Source organism: Bos indicus x Bos taurus, chromosome 4 (assembly GCF_003369695.1).
Source record: "Bos indicus x Bos taurus breed Angus x Brahman F1 hybrid chromosome 4, Bos_hybrid_MaternalHap_v2.0, whole genome shotgun sequence".
Classification (NCBI taxonomy): domain Eukaryota; kingdom Metazoa; phylum Chordata; class Mammalia; order Artiodactyla; family Bovidae; genus Bos; species Bos indicus x Bos taurus.
The window spans coordinates 30,613,852-30,635,900 of NC_040079.1; the positions used below are offsets into that span (position 1 = coordinate 30,613,852).

Consider the following 22,049-nt stretch of genomic DNA (forward strand, 5'->3'; position numbering starts at 1 on the left):
TGAGAACAAAAACATACCCATATTTATCTTTTAATCCTCTACCTCATCCTAACTGGCATAAAATGAAACCCAGAAAGATATATGTTTTTAAATTGAGTGTATATATTTATATCATTTATCTATAAATTAAAGACATATTTGTAAAAATAAGCCCCACCGCATAGCAGAGAGTATAAAATATCTTATATGGTATTAGTTTTAATCAATCCACACTATGTATTTAGTGGTATACACAAAAAGGAGATCCTTAAAATATTCCCCCAAATTTTAATGTTAGCAATAATAATCAATTCATCAGATACCCATCTTCTGTTACTTCGGCTAAGGTGAAATAGAACAATTAAGAAAATATTTATATGCACAATATATTAAAATTCTGTAATATACTATTATAAAAACATAAGTTTTTCATAACTGGAGAAAGGATGTATAACTATGAAATGGCAGAGGGCTAGAAGAAAGAAGCTTATGGTATTGTATTAGATTTGGAGGTGTTAATATGCACTCATGGTGTTAGAGACAGATAAAGAAATAGATATATGTGTGTGTTTGTATATATGTATTCACTCATGTATATATTCATACACATGCAGGCTCATATGTGTAAGTATAGGTGTAAACATATGCATATGAGCCCCAGCTCTGTTGATAAAAGGAAATGGAAACAATGACATCCAGTAGCAATGAGCACACCTAGTGTTCAGATCCTCAGAGAAGGCGATGGCACCCCACTCCAGTACTCTTGCCTGGAGAATCCCATGGACATAGGAGCCTGGTGGGCTGCAGTCCATGGGGTCTCGAAGAGTCACACACGACTGAGCGACTTCACTTTCACTTTTCATTTTCACGCATTGGAGAAGGAAATGGCAATCCACTCCACTGTTCTTGCCTGGAAAATCCCAGGGACGGCAGAGCCTGGTAGGCTGCCATCTATGGGTTTGCACAGAGTCGGACACAACTGAAGTGACTTAGCAGCAGCAGCTGCAGCAGCAGTGTTCAGATCTTAGTTTATAAATAATATCCCCAACCAGGGCTTCTTGGAGAAATAACATATTCCAGAATTGGGAAGGAGAATTGTAAGATGATTCTGGAACATCTTATTGTGCCATAAAGTAGAGAAGTCCCCAGGTTAATGGTGACAGGGTGTCAAATCTGATGATACAATTTAAGTGTCAAAATTAAAATTATTAGTGATGAGATAGTACTGCTTGAGTAAAGTAGGAATCTATTAGTCCATATGGAGAGTAAAGAAAGAAGAAAACAAATAAATGAGGTTGAATAGAAAATTGTTATTTCAAATAGAATGGAAGCTGATAAACATAAAAGAAATAATCAAGTTAGGGAAAAAAGTCACCATTTTTAATCATGATAATTTATTAAGTTGCCAATCATTGGTGGATCCTAAGCTAGCAGGATTCTAAACATTTGATGAAATTGGGATATTTATATTTTATCAAATGCTTTCTTATTAATTATGGAGGGGGAAATAATAAGGTTATAGTGGAGAAACCTACTGAACACCACCTTAATGAGCTGAGCAAAGTTCACATCCCCAGGAATGAAAACACTAACACCACGTGCCTCTTCGTGTGCTCTTCATGTGCTCTGAGGGCCACAGGATCACTTACATGGTAGTATTCCTACCAGCAATGCATAATTGGTGTCTGATCATGATAAAAACCAGACCCACCCAAATAAGCAGCCTCAAATTCTCAGTATATCAACGTCTTGAAAGACGAAGAAAATCTTAGGAACTATTCTACACTGAAGGATTCCAAAGAGATGGAAGAAATAAATGCAATGCATTGTTCAGGATTAGATCCTGGACCTGAAAATAAAATGCTGAATAGGAACACATGTATACCTGTGGCGGATTCATTTTGATATTTGGCAAAACTAATACAATTATGTAAAGTTTTAAAATAAAATAAAATAAAATAAAATAAAATAAAGGAGCATTATGGGGCTAGTTGGAGAAATTTGAACGTCTGTTGATTCAGTCATAATCATTGGTAAGTGTTTTGATGTTGAAAATTGCATTATATTAATGAAATTTCTTGTTCTTGTAAAATACACACGGAAGTAGTTAGGGGTTAAGGGGTATAATGTTTGGAAATAACTATCAAATGATTCATATATATATAAATATGTGAATATATGTATATGTGAATCATGTATCTGTAAGATTTATATATATACATATATATATAAACAGAGACATAGAAAATGACAGAGATGATGTGGCAAAATGTTACCAAGGTTGACAGTTAATACAACTTAGATTTTATTGTATATTTTTTTCATGGAGATTCTTATCATGAATATATTGATATCCTTATAGATTTATCTAACTTAATCCAAAAATTCTTCATAGTACTTACAGATCATCAATATTTGGAGAAAACCCCACTGTGTGCTATTTTGAAACAAAACGCTCCTCAACAATATCGTATCCGAGCAAAACTGAGATCATATAAGCCCAGAAGACTCTTTCAGTCTGTCAAACTTTATTGTCCAAAATGTCATTTACTGTAAGTATTTTCTGTAATAAAACCGAAGTTTTCATTTCATAAATTTGTGTATATATATTTTCTTATGTATAAGTTTAAGTCCTGGAAGTGAATCAGTTATGGTTTAAATCTATTGTATTTTGAAAGAATGGTAATCTTTTTAAGAAAAAACACTAATTCCTTAAAGATAAATCCTTTTGATATTTCTTCATAATAGTAAAAAAAAGTAGGTGCTATTTTTAGATCTGAAATTCAATTTAGTAGCTCTCATACATGCAAACAAGTAACAGACTATGAAAATATTTAAGCAGACTTTCTCATTTGTAACAAAAAAATCTTGAAAGTAAACCATTATTAACTAAAATTCTTAAATAGATAAGATTTCTGGTTAGTTGAAATTCCTAATTGTTACCTTGTTGGAAATATTCCTGTCCTGCTTAATAACTATAATACGGTGAACATAATTTAAATTTTTGTTAATAATTGAGGATTTCTCAGTTTCTGAAAATCTTTATTCTAAGCATCAATTTTTATATAAATGAGTAAGTATATAGAACATTAGAATATATATGTACTTATTATGGCTCAAGACATATTCTGAAAATTATTTTTAATCCCTCTTCCTCTATTTATGCAATTTGACTATCTTCTCTCTATGTATGTAACAAATACATGTATATACATCATCATTCGGACATGTTGTGTGTGTGCTCTGTGCACTAATATACATATGGTTTCCCCTCTGAAATGTAGGTATAGTACTGTTTGTGGAGATTTTTAATCATCAGATCTCCTTCTGTAAAACAAGGGATTGTTTTTTATCTATTTGGGCTTGAAATAATAGTTAGAATATAAGTATAGATTTTAGATCTTTAAGTATTATCAAATTATAGTTGGTAAAATTCTGTAAAATTATATAACTTTACCAAACAAAGCCACCCTGTATGATCCTTTTTTAAACAAATGAGGAAAACATTTCAGACAGGTTAAGAGGTTTGGGGCTTTCCTGGTAGTCCAGTGGTTAAGAATCTGCCTTGTAATGCAAGGGACACTGGTTTGACCCCTGGCCCGGGAGGTAGCCACATGCCTCAGGGCAGCTCGGCCTGTGTACCACAACTACTGAGCCTATACTCTGGAGCCCACAAGCCCCAAGTACTGAGCCCATGTACAACTACTGAAGCCTGTGCAACTTAGAGCCTGTGTTCCTCAGCAAGAGAAGCCACCTCAGTGAGAAGCCCATAGTGAAGTGAAAGTTGCTCAGTTGTGTCCAACTCTTTGTGACCCATGGACTATACAGTCTATGGAATTCTGCAGGCCAGAATACTGGAGTGAGTATCCGTTCCCTTCTCCAGGGGATCTTCCTAACTCAGGGATCAAACCCAGGTCTCCCTCATTGCAGGCGGATTCTTTACCAGGTGAGCCATGAGGCAATCTCCTGAGAAGCCCATGTACTCCAACAAAGAGTAGCCCCCACTCCCCACAACTAGAGAAAGCCCATGTGCAGCAACAAAGACCAATCATAGCTGTAAAATTAGATAAATATTAAATACAACACAAAAAAGTAGAACATTTAGTAAGGTTAAAGAGATTTTACCTAAAGTTACACACTTGATTGGTGACAGAACCAAGAAAGGAAATAGACCTTTTGATTCCAGATTATGTAATTTCTACTGTATCATATTTTGCCATATGATTTAAAAAAATATATTCTAGATTAAAAGGAATCAAAATAAATACTGGTCTATAAAATAGGTACCCTATTAAAGTGAAATTACTTAAATAATAAGTGAATGTTTAGCTGGAGTGAAGATAGGGTTCCTACGGGGAGGTTTCCATTCCTTACAGAGGAGAACAATTTGGTGAAGAAATAATTATACATAATCTTAGTATCACAGAGCCAGGCAAGGAAATTGCTGGTTGTTAATGTAATTATTATATGGATCTAATTAACCATGCTGCTGCTAAGTTACTTCAGTCCTGTCCGACTCTGTGCGACCCCATAGATGGCAGCCCACCAGGCTCTCCCATCCCTGGGATTCTCCAGGCAAGAACACTGGAGTGGGTTGCCATTTCCTTCTCCAATGCATGAAAGGGAAAAGTGAAAGTGAAGTTGCTCAGTCGTGTCCAACTCTTTGCGACCCCATGGACTGCAGCCCACCAGGCTCCTCCGTCCATGGGATTTTCCAGGCAAGAGTACTGGAGTGGGTGGCCATTGCCTTCTCCAAATTAACCATGAAATGTCATCAAATATCTTTCTATTGAATGAGTCCCTGAATCTGCAGAGTGAATTATCTCAATATTTTAAAATAAGTAGATGATTCATAAGCATATAAATGTTCTTTTAATTGGATAATTTGTTAAATTTGACTTTGTAAGCTTATACCAGTTGTTTTTGTGTTATTCCATTGTTGATGATTTTAGGCAAGAAGTGCCACATGAGATTGATTTGGATAAGATTTTGCAAGAGGGTACAAGCAAAACCCCAGATACCACGCTACAAAATACATCCTTATATAATTCAAAGGTCTGGACCACTAAAGATCAAGGAGAACGAAAAGTAGCTATTCATTTTGTGAAAAATAATGGTATTCTTCCACTTTCAAATGACTGTCTAATTTTGATAGAAGGTATGATGTTTTTACCGTTTTATTAACATACAGCTTTTTCTTCTGCCTTTCTCTGATTAATTATTGTTAAATTTATTTTAGGGGCAACCTTGAACATATAAAATCAAAATATTGTTTCTTTAAATTTTATATAATATAATATATGTAACAGATTCAACTATATACGTACACATATACATATCTAAGTTTAACTGAATGACATTTTGAAATTATACATTAAACTTAAGTGTTTGCATTTGTTCATCTTGTTAGAGTCCTACATGCAATCTTAATGAGATCCAGTGTGATTTTTGAGCTGAATAATAATCAAGAAGCTGTTTATTATATATTGTTGCTGTTGACTTGGCCTCTGGATGTCACTCTTGTTTCATAAAAATACAGTGAAAGTCATCTATTGACAGCTAAATCAAGGAAGGAATCCTTAACTCAAGTAAAGATAACTTGACATACAGTATTTTAAAAGAATGAAGCTTTAAGTCAAATTTGTTTTTTCATTTCTTTTATACTTTTGTCTTATTTTTATCTAATATTTATATAACAATACATAATAAAAGAAGACCACCTCTAATTTGCAATAGAGAAAACTTTAGTTTCATTTTGTAAATGAACTGATCTTAATTACAATGGATGATGATCATTTTTATTACTGATGTTTTTCTGTTTATAAAAGCAATTCATAATCTTTTAAAAAATAATTATATATATATGTATGTTTGAATACATATGTGTTTAAACATTGGTGGTGTGTTCATGAACATTTCTTGTTTTAATACATTATAGCATATAGGAAACTATTCTAATTAATTTCTACATCTTAACTGATGTAATAATCACAATAATCCTGTGAAGTTGGTACTATTATAAGCTATTTTATACATGAGAAAACAACCACGGAATAGTGGTTCCCAGTATAGTGACTAGTGAAACTGAGTTACTTCCTGTTTCTTGACATAGTAACTCTGTGATAAACTTTATCTCCCCCTGGATGAAGTGTAATTATGGGGGCACAAAGAATTAAATAAATGTTACCCAGTTTCTCTCTAGGAAACTTATCGTAGTGTGCATATGCTTTAGTAGCATATGAAATTATCTGTTCCCCTACCCTCATCATTATGATATACTAGAGCTTTAAAAAACTTGGCCACTTTTATGAGTGAAATGTGACAACTTACAGTATTTTTACCTGTACCGGGAGATAGACATAAAACAAAGACATACACACACACACACACACAAATGGAGTAAGACTATTTATATGCCCTAAAAATAAAATAAAGCCATGATCCTATCAGACTGTATTAGAACTGTCCTTGTAGAGTCAAGAGGATGACAAATACGCCTTCGGGTCCTTCTGTGCTTTGCTGCCTCCCACAGAATTCTGTTCTTAGCCAAGTTGGCCTTGAAGGTCCAAAGGAAGCTTAACAGAGAAGTCCCCGTAGCTCCCGCTTCTATTTTTAATTACCAGTTATCCCTCAAACTTTCAATCTCATCTCCTACCTCAATTCCCATCCCACCCTGTAGGCGTACTAAACTGCTGATACATCTTAAACCTAGTGTATTTCTCTGTATCTCTTTGCCAATCCATTGCCGCTTTCCTGGGAAATTCTGCTCTAATACTTCTTCAGAAGTAAATGCAGCAATTCTCCAGCAATTCACATATAATATTTAATGAACACCTACATGCATCAGGCATTTTTCTGATTCATCAGGCAGATTTGAGCCGTTCTTATTACATACCATATGAGCTTCTAGTAGGGCATTTTCTTCTTATATTTGTGCCTTATCTGTCTGTTTATAGATTTGTTGTCTTTATTAGAATTTAAAAATTCCCTGAGGTCAGAATACATGTAATTTTAATCTATGTAACTTCAACACCTGGAGTAGTAAACCTGATGTGTAACTGACTTTGTTTGCAACCCTATGGACTGTAGCCAGCCAGGCTATTTTTATTTTACCATATTTCTGAGTATTATAACTCCAGGCCTAGGCTAGGATCTAACGGTAGTTAGATCCTGCTATTACAGGTCTGAGAAAAGAGGTATAGGAGCCGGGCAAGTTGAAACGCCACAAAACTTGCTGTTCTCACCAAGATTTATCCACTATTTTTGAATGACCACTCCTTGAATTGTTGCAAACCTTCGGTTGGTTTCTGTGCTTAGTCACTCAGTCGTGTCCGACTCTTTGTGACCGCATGGACTGATAGACACCAGGCTCCTCTGTGGTTGGAATTCTCCAGGCAAGAATACTGGAGTAGATTGCCATGCACTCCGCCTGGAGATCTTCCCAACCCAGGGATCGAACCCAGGTCTCCCACATTGCAGGCAGTTTCTTTACTGTAATTTCTAGAGTTCTGAAAAAGTTGAATTTGATAATTTTTGCCAACGTTCTTTTTGCTGTTATAGAGCTGTGTATTTTTGAATGTTCTTACTCCACTATGCCAGAAATACTTCCCCCTCACAATTGAATTTCAACATTATAAATTTTACACAAATTTTAGGAAATACACGAAACTATTTTTATAAATCATCTTCTCTTTCCCTGGAGAGGAAGAATTATCAGTCTAAGTGAAAGTATACCAGAAAAGGTACTGGTAGGTTTGAGTAATCAGAGATAAGGCTGCCTTCTAATAATGGTATGCCATTGAACATTCTATTTCTTCTCAGCCAACCTGATGGTTTTAGTGCCCTTCCTGTCATAACATTTGGGTGTGATGATTTTTCATAGGAAAAATGAATAAACCCTATACAGGAATTTCAATTACTTGAACTGTTCACATCTATATTTAAATTAAATGTTAAACTAAAAAGAACTGTGAACTTCCAGATGTTCAAGACAGTTTTAGAAAAGGCAGAGGAACCAGAGATCAAATTGCCAACATCCTCTGGATCATCAAAAAAACAAGAGAATTCCAGAAAAACATCTATTTCTGCTTTATTAACTATGCCAAAGCCATTGATTGTGAGGATCACAATAAACTGTAAAAGAGATGGGAATACCAGACAACCTGACCTGCCTCCTAAAGGAGATCAGTCCTGGGTGTTCATTGGAAGGCCTGATGTTGAAGCTAAAACTCCAATACTTTGGCCACCTGATGCGAAGAGCTGACTCATTTGAAAAGACCCTGATGCTGGGAAGATTGAGGGCAGGAGGAGAAGGGGACGACAGAGGATGAGATGGTTGGATGGCATCACCAACTCAATGGACATGGGTTTGGATAGACTCCAGCAGTTGGTAATGGATAGGGAGGCCTGGTGTGCTGCAGTTCATGGGGTTGCAAAGAGTTGGACACGACTGAGCAACTGAACTGAACTGACCTGCCTCTTGAGAAATCTGCGTACAGGTCAAGAAGCAACAGTTAGAACTGGACATGGAACAACAGACTGGTTCCAAATAGGGAAAGGAGTCTGTCAAGGCTGTATCTTGTCACCCTGCCTATTTAACTTATATGCAGAGTACATCATGAGAAATGCTGGGCTGGATGAAGCACAGGCTGAAATCAAGATTGCTGGGAGAAATATCAATAACCTCAGATATGCAGATGACACCACCCTTATGGCAGAAAGTGAAGAAGAACTAAAGAGCCTCTTGATGAAAGTGAAAGAGGAGAGTGAGAAAGTTGGTGTAAAGCTCAACATTCAGAAAACAAAGATCATGGCATCCGGTCCCATCACTTCATGGGAAATAGATGTGGAAACAGTGGCAGACTTTACTTTTGGGGGCTCCAAAATCACTGCAGATGGTGATACAGCCATGAAATTAAAAGACGCTTGCTCCTTGGAAGGAAAGTTATGACCAACATAGACAGCATATTAAAAAGCAGAGACATTACTTCGCCAACAAAAGTCCCTCTAGTCAAGGCTATGGTTTTTCCAGTAGTCATGTATGGATGTGAGAGTTGGACTATAAAGAATGCTGTGTGCCGAAGAATTGATGCTTTTCAACTGTGGTCTTGGAGAAGACTCTTGAGAGTCCCTTGGATTGCAAGGAGATCCAATAAGTCCATCCTAACGGAGATCAGCCCTGAGTGTTCATTGGAAGGACTGATGCTGAAACTGAAACTCCAATACTTTGGCCACCTGATGCGAAGAGCTGACTCATTTAAAAAGACCCTGATGCTGGGAAAGATTGAGGGCAGGAGGAGAAGGGGACAACAGAGGATAAGATGGTTGGATGGCATCACCAACTCAGTGGACATGAGTTTGAGTGAACTCCTGGAGTTGGTGATGGACAGGGAGGCCTGGCGTGCTGCAGTCTATGGGGTCGCAAAGAGTCAGACACGACTGAGGGACTGAACTGAACTGAAAACTGAAAAGATTCATTTCAAACTCAAGACTAAATTTGCCTAGACATTAGTAGTATATAGAAAACTTAATGGGAATCCCATCATTTTTTTCATTCTCAAATTTACCTCTTTTTAGGTCATTTGAACCAAAGTGTTCCAGGCATAAAGAGCAATTTGTATACATTTTAAAAGATGATGGTTCATATTTCACAAACCTTTTATTTGCTCATATCTGAGCATTTTTTCTCAGTGGTTTCTTTAAAGTGAATAGGATCCTAAGTTTACAAATTGCTATTTTTAACAATAAATGTATAAGTGTGTTAAATTCATGGCATTTGTTGTCTTTTTCTGTCAATCCTTTTAGTATTTTACTGCCTTTAAGGTGTTGCACAGTTAATACCCCAGTTTGTCTACTTTATATTTGTACTATTTGAAGGGTTATTTGTTCCCTTTTAATAGGAGGTACACTCAGTGAAATCTGCAAACTCTCAGACAAGTTTCATAGTGTAATTCCTGTAAGATCTGGCCATGAAGACCTGGAAATCCTTGACCTTTCAGCTCCATTTCTTATACAAGGAAAAATACATCACTATGGGTATGTTTTCAATCATGGGAATTTTTAATTTTATTTATTTGTTTATTATTTTATCCCAGTTGTTACTATATTCAGTGGACAGTGATTGAGTATCAGTTTATAGGTGATAGATTTTTTTGGTATATGTCTCTTCTTTGAATAGCATGAATATTGAGTGTCTGTACTCTGCTAGGTTTAAGGCTGCCCTAAAGGCAATGGCACCCCACTCCAGTACTCTTGCCTAGAAAATCCTATGGACGGAGGATCCTGGTAGGCTGCAGTCCATGGGGTAGCTGAGGGTCGGACACAACTGAGCGACTTCACTTTCACTTTTCACTTTCATGCATTGGAGAAGGAAATGGCAACCCACTCCAGTGTTCTTGCCTGGAGAATCCCAGGGATTGGGGAGCCTGGTGGGCTGCCATCTCTGGGGTCGAACAGAGTCGGACACGACTGAAGTGACTTAGCAGCAGCAGCAAAGGCTAATATTCATTTGCTTTCTAAAAATTTAGATGCTTGTTACAGAGAAAGTTCAGAGCTGCATCCTAGTAAAAGGTAAGTAATTGAATTCCAGAATTTCTGTGCCACAGAGTTATAAATGAGTTGCCAGTGAGAAGGTAAAAGATATCAAAATACATTAGGAGCTACTTACTAGGTTTGGAAAGAGGCAGTGTAGGTAATATCTGTGTTTCCACCTGATCAAACAGTCAAAGGGTTCTGCTTTGTGAAGCCTTGGGTTATAGAATATTTTCTGCTTTATTGGAAAATGCCAGATTGTTTTTCCAGTGATTATGGTCCAGTCGTGCATGTGTGCGTGCTAAGTTGTTTCAGTTGTGGCTGACCATTTGCGACTCTATGGACTGCAGCCCTCCAGATTCCTCTGTCTATGGAATTCTCCAGGCAAGAATACTGGAGTGGATTGCCATATGGTTGAATCAGCAATGTGTAAAAATTTGTTTACCTCGGATTCTCTTTGACACTTAGCTCTTGGTATTAGTCTGACTTGTGATTTTGATAGACTGATGAGCATCAAGTAGTAGCTGTTGTCTTTGTGAGTTTAAACATCTCATGTTTATTGGCTATTTAGGTTTTCTCTTCTGTGAATTCCATATACACATTTTTCACTTGTTTTTCCTATTGAATTATTGGTCCCTGTTTTGGTTCTTGTGTGTGTTTGTGCCATATGCTTACTCACTCAATTGTGTTTAACTCTGTGACCCCCATGGACTGTAGCCTGCCAGACTCCTCTGTCCATAGGGATTCTCCAGGCAAGAATACTAGAGTGGGTTGCCATGCCCTCCTCCAAGGGATCTTCCCAATCCAGGGATCGAACCCATGTCTCCTGCATTGCAGGCGGATTCTGTACTGTCTGAGTCATCAGGGAAGTCCTGTGTGTGTTTAGCTGATTGTAATAATTCTACAAAGAGATGTAGAAAGAATTTTTGCAAGCTTTTGTATGCAGTTACATGCATCTCATGAAACTTCTAGTCCGCCCTATACTTTTTTAACTCTATGGTTATTTTTATTTTACAGATTTTTCCAATATTAATATAGTCATATTTACCAAAATGTTTGACAAGACCTTAAAGTTTTTATAAAACTTTACTTAGATTTCTGGATATGATACTTTTTTAATAGAACTGAAACTACTGCTTCAGTTTTTTAGCAGTTGCACATCTCTTAAGAATTTGTTTGTCCTTGAATCTATTTTAGTAATGAAAGTTTTCTAGAATAGTATTTCATTTGTTTTTCAGGTTTAAATTTATTGACATAAAATTATTCATAGTGCTTAAGTCTTCTTTTTGTCTCTTCTTGAATTCACTTTATATTATTTGCAACTTTTTAACCCTTGGCCTTTTTTGCCAAAGCAACTAGCTTTTGTTTTTGTTGATGGTCTGTATTTTGTTTATTATTGTTCTTTACTTTTTTCCTTTACTTTCTGTAGGTTAGTACTCCATTTATGTAATGTTTTAAATTGAATGTTTGCCTTACTTAATTCATTGTTTTTTAGTATACGTTTAAATATTTATATTGAAGTCTATAATTTTCCCCTGAGAAAATAGCCGTAGCTTTAACCGAAGGTTTGATAGATACTATTTTTCTTGTCATTTCTAAATGTTTCACAATTTCCATTATGATTTCTTTGGCCCATGAATTATTTCACTGTATGTTTAAAATTTTTTACACACTCATTTTATGTGCTACATTCTTATTTATATTTTAGTTAATTACTTTTTAACCAAATAACTTGATGTATTTCATAATGATTCATCTTTGCTTTATCAAGGAATATGTTTGTTCATAATTTGTACATACTACATAGATTTTTAAAAGAATGTATATTCTAACAGTTGTGTTTAATGTTTAGTAGTGTTTAGTTATGTCCATTAGACAAGCTTATTAATTGTATCCAAACCTTCTTTCCTTTGTGATTTTAACTATATAGTACCTTCTTAGAGGCTGTGGTTAATGTCCTCTGTGATTGTAGGTTTGTGGCGTTTTATTCTGTCAATGTGTACTTTATAAGTTTTGAGTCTTTTTTGCTTATTCATTCAGGTTCAGCATTTCATCTTCTTGGTGAATTCAGTGTACTATATATCCTTATGTAATAACTTCATCTATAATCATGATTTTTTGCTGTAATGTTTATTTTTTTTCATATTCTTATAACTGTATCAGCATTTTTGGTTGGTAATTGCATATTGTACCTTATTCTCATCCCATTGCTTTTATATTTCTTTGTTATTATATTTTAGTAGGTCTCATAAATAAATACCAATAGATTTTAGTTGTTTTTTGTAGATGATTTTAAAATAAGTTAATTACTGAAACAGCTAGGTTTTATTTCTACACTATATTTCATGTTGTTTCACACTTGGTGGTGGTGGCAGTGGTTTAGTTGCTAAGTCATGTCCAACTCTTGTGACTCTATGGACTGTAGCCCGCCAAGCTCCTCTGTCCATGAGATTCTCCAGGCAAGAATACTGGAGTGGGTTGCCATTTCCTTCTCCACGCTTACCATAGTATTGTTGTTTCCCTTCTCACCCTTTTTTGTTATTACTTTATTTTTTTTTCTCCAGTCATCTATTGGATTAATTTATTAAAATGTTCTTATTTTTCTCCTTTTTCCTCTTTCATTACTTTGGAAGTAATGAATTCTCTTATTTATGCTTGTTACTCTAATTTTTAATTTGTATACTTACTTTATCAATGTCTAAAGTTTAGTATTAGAGCCATTTTTAAAGGTAACTCACCCAGTTAGCTTTTTCTGTTAAAGAAAACACTTCAGTGTATTTGAAGAGTGAAAGGAGATAATATTTAATATAGTTATCCTCTGTTCCTCCCTAGATTGCAAATGAAAAGTATTCTGCATGAACCTTTTAAATGTTAATTTTATATTTTTATCCAAGTGTATTTTCTTATCAACATCTCTTGAATATTAATATGTATAATAAAAAGTCAGTTCACTTCAGTTCAGGTCAGTTCAGTCGCTCAGTCGTGTCCAACTTTTTGTGACACCATGAATCCCAGTACGCCAGGCCTCCCTGTCCGTCACCAACTCCTGGAGTTCACTCAAACGCATGTCCATGGAGTCGGTGATGCCATTCAGCCATCTCATCCTCTGTCGTCCCCTTCTCCTCCTGCCCCCAATCCCTCTTGGCATCAGAGTCTTTTCCAATGAATCAACTCTTCGAATGAGGTGGCCAAAGTACTGGAGTTTCAGCTTTAGCATCATTCCTTCCAAAGAAATCCCAGGGCTCCTTGCAGTCCAAGGGACTCTCAAGAGTCTTCTCCAACACCACAGTTCAAAAACATCAATTCTTCGGCGCTCAGCCTTCTTAACAGTCCAACTCTCACATCCATACATGACCACTGGAAAAACCATAGCCCTGACTAGATGGACCTTAGTTGGCAAAGTAATGTCTCTGCTTTTGAATATGCTATCTCCTATTGGCTATATTTATAAATTTAAGGTCTTAGGTATTACATATTATTCTCAGAGCCATAAATCGAAAGAGTCTTTAGAGTTTTTCACTTTACCAAATAAGGAAATTAGCCAAATTAATTAATATCCTGCACCTGGAACCTTTCTCATTGTCAGCTTAGCAATGTATATTCTGACTGTACTATCTTTTTTGATTGCTTGTATTGTAAGAAGTTTATTTTTTTAATAATTTTTTGTAATATGCACATTAAAGTACAGAAATTGCAGTGCTCTTTTGTTTAATAATATACTTTTTAAATTGTGTGTGCTTGCACAGCAAAGATTTATAATAATTAAATGAGTTATAATAATTACTTATAATAAATTATTTTTTCTTTTATTGATTTCAGATGTAAACACTGCTCTAGTTTGAGACCAATAAAAAATCTAAATTCCCTGGTTAATAAAACATCGTGGATTCCTTCTTCTGTGGCAGAAGGTTAGCTAAATTTCTATGTCCTATAATTATAACTGTCTTTGTATAGGATAGTCTCACTCATATTTCAGTATTTGTGGATATTTTAAAATCAGAATAAAGGTTATGCTAAAGTTTAGTTTTTCGTAAGCAGAACCATTCACAGTGATCATAATAAAAATTTAAATATTTAAAAAACCTGAAAATGTACTTTTAAGAATCTGCCAGTATTTTTCAGTTACTACATTTTAATTTTCAGTAATTTAGCATTAATCATAAATACAACTTGTGAAAAATCTCTGCAGTTTATGGTATCTTGGGTTTGAAAAGAATTTTAGAGCTAGCTATTACAATTTTTTACCCAATACAAGTCTTTAGCTGGAATAATAAGAGTCTTTTTATATCACATCATTAACTATGGTCATCCAACCTTGGCTTAAAACTCCCCAGCGACTGGGGACCCGTTTACATTGCTAAGTCACTTCAGTCATGTACAACTCTGTGCAACCCCACGGACAGCAGCCCATCAGGCTCCTCTGTCCACGGGATTTACATTGTAAGGTAACAAATCTCTTACTTATTAGATGCAGTACTTAACAGTGGGGCAAAATCTGCTTACTTGCAATTTTAACATGGGCCACATTTTGCCTACTATTAATAGAATTAGAGTCCACGTGTTCCCTCTTGTATAAAATCAGTAGACTGCATTTGAAGGTAATCTGTCAAGTATTCATTAAGTCCTTATTTCTCCAAGCAGGTGCCCACACTTCCTTTGGTACTTTCCCATGATTCTTACTGCTTTATTTCTCCTCTTCAATAAGCATTCCATTTTACCCATGTTCTTCTCAAAGTTTGGTACTCAAAGCTAGAAATAGGGCTGCAGATGTTGGCCAATTTGGAATATGGAGAAAACCTTTATTCCCTAAAATTGGACAGTGCTCCTGCTTGCCTGAAAATTTTATTGTGTAGATATTGGTTTGTATTCTTGGTTTTGTTTTCTTTCTCTTTTAATCTAGCTATATGATACTACTAATTTATATTTTGTTTGTGGTCCAGTTAAAGTCCAGGTTAACTTTTGCATGAGTTTCTTGCTGTGTACTTCAAGCTTGGTCTCGTCATCCTGTACTGAACATAGTTCTTGGTTTGCTTATTGGTCCCTTAGAGTAGGTTTTATGTTCATCCTTCTTGGTTTTAGCCCACAGTCTATTGAGGACTTTTGAATCTTTAAAATCAGTTCCTCTATATTAACAATTTCTGTCATGTCTCTAATTTATTTTTCTTACTTGCCCCCTTTATTAGTCATATTTGAATATGAATCCCACAGATGGAAGACAATATTCCATTATATAAGCATTTTGAATGTCTTTCATTTATAGACACAAAGTAAGATATTCATTTTAACCTATACATTTTCATAGGATTTAGTATCACTTTAATTTCTTCCTTTTTCCTCATCTTAACCAAATTATGAAATCTCAGATTCTGGCATCATTCAACCAGATGCTATCTTTTAAAAAATAAGTGATCTCTGTGCTTAAAATCCAAAGGATAGAGACAGGTTACAAATCCTAACCATTGAACTGTATGCTGTTTTTTGTAAGAACATTCTGGCATTTAAATTTTCTCTTTCATAAGGTAGCATTCATTGAATTGCCTTTCTTGAATTCATTTTTATATTTTCTATGAACATCGACTCATTTTAAAGATAATGCTATATCAATATTTAGTTTTTTAAAAATATACTGGGACTTCTCTGATGGTCCAGTGGTTAAGAGTCCACCTGCCAATACAAGGACATGGGTTCCATCCCTCGTCTGGGAAGATCCCACATGCTGCAGAGCAGCTAAGCCCTTGCACCCCAGTTACTGAGCCCATACTCTAGAGCCTGTGCTCCGCAACAAGAGAAGCCACCACAGTGAGAAGCCCCTGCAGTGCAATGGAGAGTATCCCCTGCTTGCCACTCACAACTGGGAAAAGCTCTCATGCAGCAAGGAAGACCCAGTGCAGCCAAAACATAAATTTTTGAAAATAAAATTAACAAAAAAAGATACCATTGCTCTTGAGTCATTGTCTCTATACAGGTATAGTGTAATATTCCAAAATTACCCTTCTGAAATGAGCTTAACATATTAGTATTCAGGAACAAAAAGGAGTACCTTTTGTTTTTTTTTTTTAGTCTCTTGATTTATTTTAGTAAACAAGATTAACAGGAACATAATATCCCAAAACAACTTTTTTCTTTACTTTTATTAAAAGGCATAGTGGGACTTCTTGGTGGTCCAGTGGTTGTGAGACTCCATGCTTTTACTGGAGGGAGCACAGTGTGGTCAAAGAAAAAAAGACATAGATTCATATGGTTTCAACTTTTTTCCTTCATTAGCACTGGGCATTGTTCCCCTCCAACAAGTGTTTGTGATGACATTTACTCTTGACGATGGAACGGGAGTATTGGAAGCTTACCTCATGGATTCTGTAAGTAACAGAGGTAGTGAAGATATTTCTAAAATAGTACTTTTTTGAATTTTAATATATTTATTCATGCCTACCTTATTACTGAGAACATTTAAGGCAACTCAGAAGAATAAATAAAACACAAGCACATAAATCTTAAATTATGTATGTATTTACTCTCTCTTGATTTGACACTATAATCTTAATATGTGAATAGTGAGAAATTGAAAAATAAGAATTTAAGGAAAGACTTCTCCATACCATGCTGAAGTTCTACTCCAAGAAAGGCAGAGGCGTGGCCATACCCTCAGGCAATATCTATTAGCATTTCACTGGGCTTTTTAAGTCTCCAACATTTCATATTAGAAAGAATGAAATTACTTTTATGGGGAGATCCTTTGTATTATGTGAAGCTTGGTAGCTATCCACAAGACCACCTTTATTTCTAACAATTTGAAGTTGAGGGGTTCCCAAGAGCAAGACCTTTACCTCTGACATCAATCAAAAGTACAAAGGTCTCCATGACCACTCTTTTACTACAAAGATTCACAGAACTTACTGTGTGCCATTATGCTCACTGTTAACAATTTATTATGGCTAAAGGGTATAGGTTAAAATCATCAAGGGAAGAGGTGCATAAATGAATCCAGGAAAGTTTCAAACATGGAGCTTCCATTTGTTCTCTTCCTGTGGAATTGTGGACAGTGTTACTTTCCTGGTAATGACATTTGGCAGTACACATGAGGTGTTGCCAACCAGGGAAGCCCAAAGGAGCCGTAGTGTCCAGTTTTTATTGGAGCTTCATCAGGTAGTCATTGGCTGCCCATGTGACTTATCTCAGTCTTCAGCCCCTCCAATGGTCAGGTTAAAACCACATGCTCCAAACTTTCTACCCTAAATCACAATGTTAGAGTGACCCAAGTTCCCCAGGCAAATGCAGACACGCCTGTGAGGCATGATGTCCCAAGGTTTTAGAGATTACCTCTCAGAAACTGAGAGCAAAGGCCAATGAGGTTAAATTTTTTACAACACACATTGAGAAAAATCTGGGATAAAGAGGAGGACAGCTTTTCTTCTGCCTAAGCAGTTTATCCATTTGTTAAATATTTAATGAGCACCTGTGCTATGCCAAGTGCTATTCTTTGTGATAGGAATGTGGCAATGAGTGAAGCAAGCAAACTCCTTTCCCTCCTGGATCTTACAAATAGTAGAGGAGAAAAAAGTTAAATAAATATATAGTATATATTATACTCTTTTAAACTTGACACTTAGACATTGTAGGTGCTTAGTCTGTGTGCTGTCAAGAGAATAGAAAACTTCACTGTGTTCTGCTCATTACTTCTATCATTTGTCAAAACAATTTAACTTGATTTTATATGTATCTCAAAGCTGTCTTTAGATTAAAGTAATGAATTAGATTTTAGAGTTTAGCACTCCAGTTTACAAATTCTCCAATATAAATAGAGTAAAATAGTATAGATGATTTTAATTAGATAATATTCAAATACTTTCACATTGATTATAATTTCTGATCATTTCCTTGTTTCTTCATGTTTTTCTTAAGGAAAATTTCTTCCAGATTCCAGCATCAGAAGTCTTAAACAATGATAATCTTCAGCACAGTATGGAAATGATCATGGATATGTTTTGTCCTCCAGGAGCAAAAATTGGTAGGCAGTAATATTTGTTAATGCCGTTCATTCTTTTTCTTGAAATAATACTTAGCTTATGGCTAATCTCTGGACTTTTAGAGGTTAAAAAGTTTTGAAATCTGAATCCAAATAAATTTATAAAGTAGTGATTGATGAGACTGTATGACCTACCTACTGATGAAGGCTGTGGCAAGGATAAGACAGGTATGAATCGTAATTCCTGAAATGAAAAAAAGATTTTTTATATATTTTGAAATGTATCAGGGGGAGGCAGTTTCGATCGCAAACACATTTGATAAGCTGCTTGTGCATGCAAACAGTTGAAATTAAGCCAACAGGGACGAAATTTTGACAAACATTTCCTATAAAAAACTCACTTACCCAGTTCACTGATGAATTGTTTATTCAATATTAACTAATTTCAGATTTTATAAGTTTTTATTTTAGTAAATATTTTGCTAGCTTTTGTTGTTTTCTGTGTAATATTTGATTCACCAGCCAGTCTTCAAGTCAGATTCCATTGATTACACCTACTTCCTTTTGTGGCCGTTATTTCTCTTTGCCTTAAATGTGCAGATCTAAATCATTTTAAAGCAATTTGACTTCTTCTAACAATTTTTCATCAGTAACAGATTCTACCAGCAGCAAATTTAGCTGTTGTCAGTTTAACTTTTATAGTTTGTCTTAAATCAGGTTTTATTTTCCCCTGGTCAGTCTTTGCATTTTATAACAATTCCAAAGAGAGAGTTTTTGTACATCCATAACTAAGTCTAACTTCCATACTTTTATTTGATGTCAGTTTTCATATTTATTGGCTGTTTGGATTCTTTTGGATAGATATTTGAAAATAAAACACTCATGTCAAAAACCATAGATGTGATAGGCTTTTGATACATACTGCCAGATGGCTTTTCAAGAGCATTTTCCCTATTCATGGTTCTACCAACAGCGTGGGAGAAGCCTGTCTTGCTTGACCCTTGCCAATAGTTAGGATAATACTAAGTGTCTTTCCAATTCAAACTTGAAGAAATGTTACCAGACTATTCTAGAAGCTATATATAGATTCACTGTGGTCATGACCAAAGCTTGGAAATGGCACCTGTGGCTGCCGTATTGCCTGGACAGAGTACCTGGTACCTGACAGGGCTTTCAGCTAGACAGATGTAAAGGGGAGCTGGTTTTCTTCACAGTCAACCAAGAAAAACAAAATAAGGGAGATCAGTAAGCACTCAGCAGAAAAAAAAAAGAAAAAAGCAAAGTCCCCACCAGGGACTTCCCTGGTGGTCCAGTGGCTGAGAATCTGCCTTCCAATGCAGGAGACATGTGTTCAGTCCCCGGCTCAGGAAGATCCCGCATGCCGCGAGGCAGCTAAGCCTGTGTGCTTGTAACCACTGAGCCTGCACTTTAGAGGCTTCTGTGGCTCAACTGCTGAAGCCCGCATGCTCTAGAGCCTGTGCTCTGCAACAAGAGAAGCCACCATAATGAGAAGCCCATGCACTGCAAAGAAGAGTAGCTCCCGCTCTAACTAGAGAAGAAAGCCCAAGTAGCAGCAAAGACCCAACACAGCCAAAAAATAAAATTTAAAAAAGTTGGGAATGATTTAGATTCCTACCTGTGATATCAAATATTTTGAAAACCCTACATTGTTACTTTTTCTTGTTATTTGGGAAAAATTCAAATTAGTCAGAATTGCTGCAAAACAGTAACATGAAGCCACCGTGTATTTGAAAGAACAGATGATGTTAAATTTGGTGAGTGCATTTATTTACTTCTCAAGCTAAATTAAATATGTTAATTTTACTAGTTAAGTGTTATGCTTAGGTACATCTTTCAGAGTTATTTGTTTAGTTTGAATGATTCAATATCACTTCTTTTTTTGATTTGTAGATGCATATCCATGGCTGGAATTCTTCATCAGGTCATATAATGTCACAAGTGGAAAGGAGCAGCAGATATGCTATCAGATTTTTGATACTACAATTGCAGATGATGTTATCTAATTTTGACATTCAGCTTAGAGCATATGAAATATTGTAATTTTAGAAAACATTACCATTTTCTATGAGATTGCTATAAAACACATGAAACACCTAATTCTGTGGTTTATTTTCCATTTTAGCCAGTTTTTTTTGTTTTGTTTGTTTGCTTTTTTTGACCAATAGGCATTGTGTTATCTTAATGCCCTCTTGTAAGTTCAAAATGTTCCTGTTGCTCAGAATCTCCAATATGATAGCTGTGAGGGGTATAAAAGAGAGACATCAAATAAATAAGGACTGTGTTTTCACTTACTCTTGACTCTTCTCCTTTCAGAGAAGCTATTTTGCTACCCTGACCTAACAGTTGGAGTAGGAAATGGCAACCCACTCCAGTATTCTTGCCTGCAAAATTTTGTAGACAAAGGAGCTTGGGGGACTGCAGTCCATGGGGTCACAAAGAGTTGGAACCGACTGAGCTGCTGAGCACAGGCACCCTAAAAATGCTCCCCCTGTTGGTATTTCCATGTGTCACCCACTGATTTCTCTGCCATCTACCATCCCGGTTGAACTGCTTTTTCTGAAGAAAAAGCATCAGCATTACATCAGCCATGTGGATGATTTTAGCAAGCCTATGGGCTTAGGAAATGTCCTCACCTTAAACCTTCAACTTTTACTGAATGAAAGGATTTGATTTGTTTCATTTTTGTACAAAGGGATCTGCTTAAACAAGTACTCCTGGAAGAAGTGCTTTTCTGCGTGAGCTACAGTGTGCTTGAAAGAGTGATTCGCTTTAAGTGAAAGTAGTGGAATTGCTTTCCTCAGGTGCTGATTATGACCCATTGAGGATAACTCCATTTTTTCAGAATCATGTGCTTTGATTGCTTGTTTCTCTACATGATACTAGAAGTTATTCCATTCCTTCTCAATCTAATCAAGCGGTTAAATTTGCAGTGTTCGTGGCTTACTTGTATTAACCTTTTTGTTAGGATCTTATGTAAAATATACTTCTATTTCAGGTTGAACATTGAGAGAAAAATTAACTCAGTATGATAGTCTGCTTTTTACCTGATGATATTTGTCAAATTTAAAATCATGAGTATTCAGTTTTATACAAATACTTGTATATATTTGTATATATGTACAAATTTTTGTATGTTATTTGCTAACAACTGAGAGATACAGATCTGCCTAGTTCAGTATTAATAAAGAATAAATAAATATATAATTTCAACTGTTTTTATTTATTTGCCCTATGTTGAGCTGAGGCATGATTGGAAGTGAAGAGTCAAAGCAGATGTATCAATATAACAGATATTTAGGACTGTCCATGCACCAAGTACCATACTAAGTAAGTACTTAACTTGTATTTTGAACTTCTCTGGTGGCTCAGATGGTAAAGAATCTGCCTGCAATGCAGAAAATCCAGGTTTGATCCCTGGGTCAGGAAGATCTCCCAGAGAAGGGAATGGCTACCCACTTTAGTATTCTTGCCTGGAGAATTCCATGGACAGAGGAGCCTGTTGTGCTACAGTCATGGGGTCACAAAGAGTCAGACAGACTGAGTAACTAATATGTAT

The 22,049-nt window shown here is 35.7% G+C and overlaps 1 protein-coding gene across 9 annotated transcripts in view; it reads left to right on the forward strand.

Moving 5' to 3' along the window:
- The window catches only part of POT1 (protection of telomeres 1), a 98,210-nt gene extending 76,516 nt beyond the window's left edge, over positions 1-21,694 (forward strand). For all 9 annotated transcript variants that reach the window (XM_027539099.1, XM_027539098.1, XM_027539093.1 and 6 more), the window contains 7 exons: positions 2,375-2,531; positions 4,932-5,137; positions 9,879-10,014; positions 14,329-14,417; positions 16,774-16,865; positions 18,409-18,514; positions 20,384-21,694. In XM_027539099.1, coding sequence (XP_027394900.1) covers positions 2,375-2,531; positions 4,932-5,137; positions 9,879-10,014; positions 14,329-14,417; positions 16,774-16,865; positions 18,409-18,514; positions 20,384-20,496 — 899 coding nt within the window. In that variant the 3' untranslated portion in view covers positions 20,497-21,694. The remainder of the gene's footprint in view (positions 1-2,374; positions 2,532-4,931; positions 5,138-9,878; positions 10,015-14,328; positions 14,418-16,773; positions 16,866-18,408; positions 18,515-20,383) is intronic.
- The last annotated feature ends 355 nt before the right edge of the window (positions 21,695-22,049 follow it).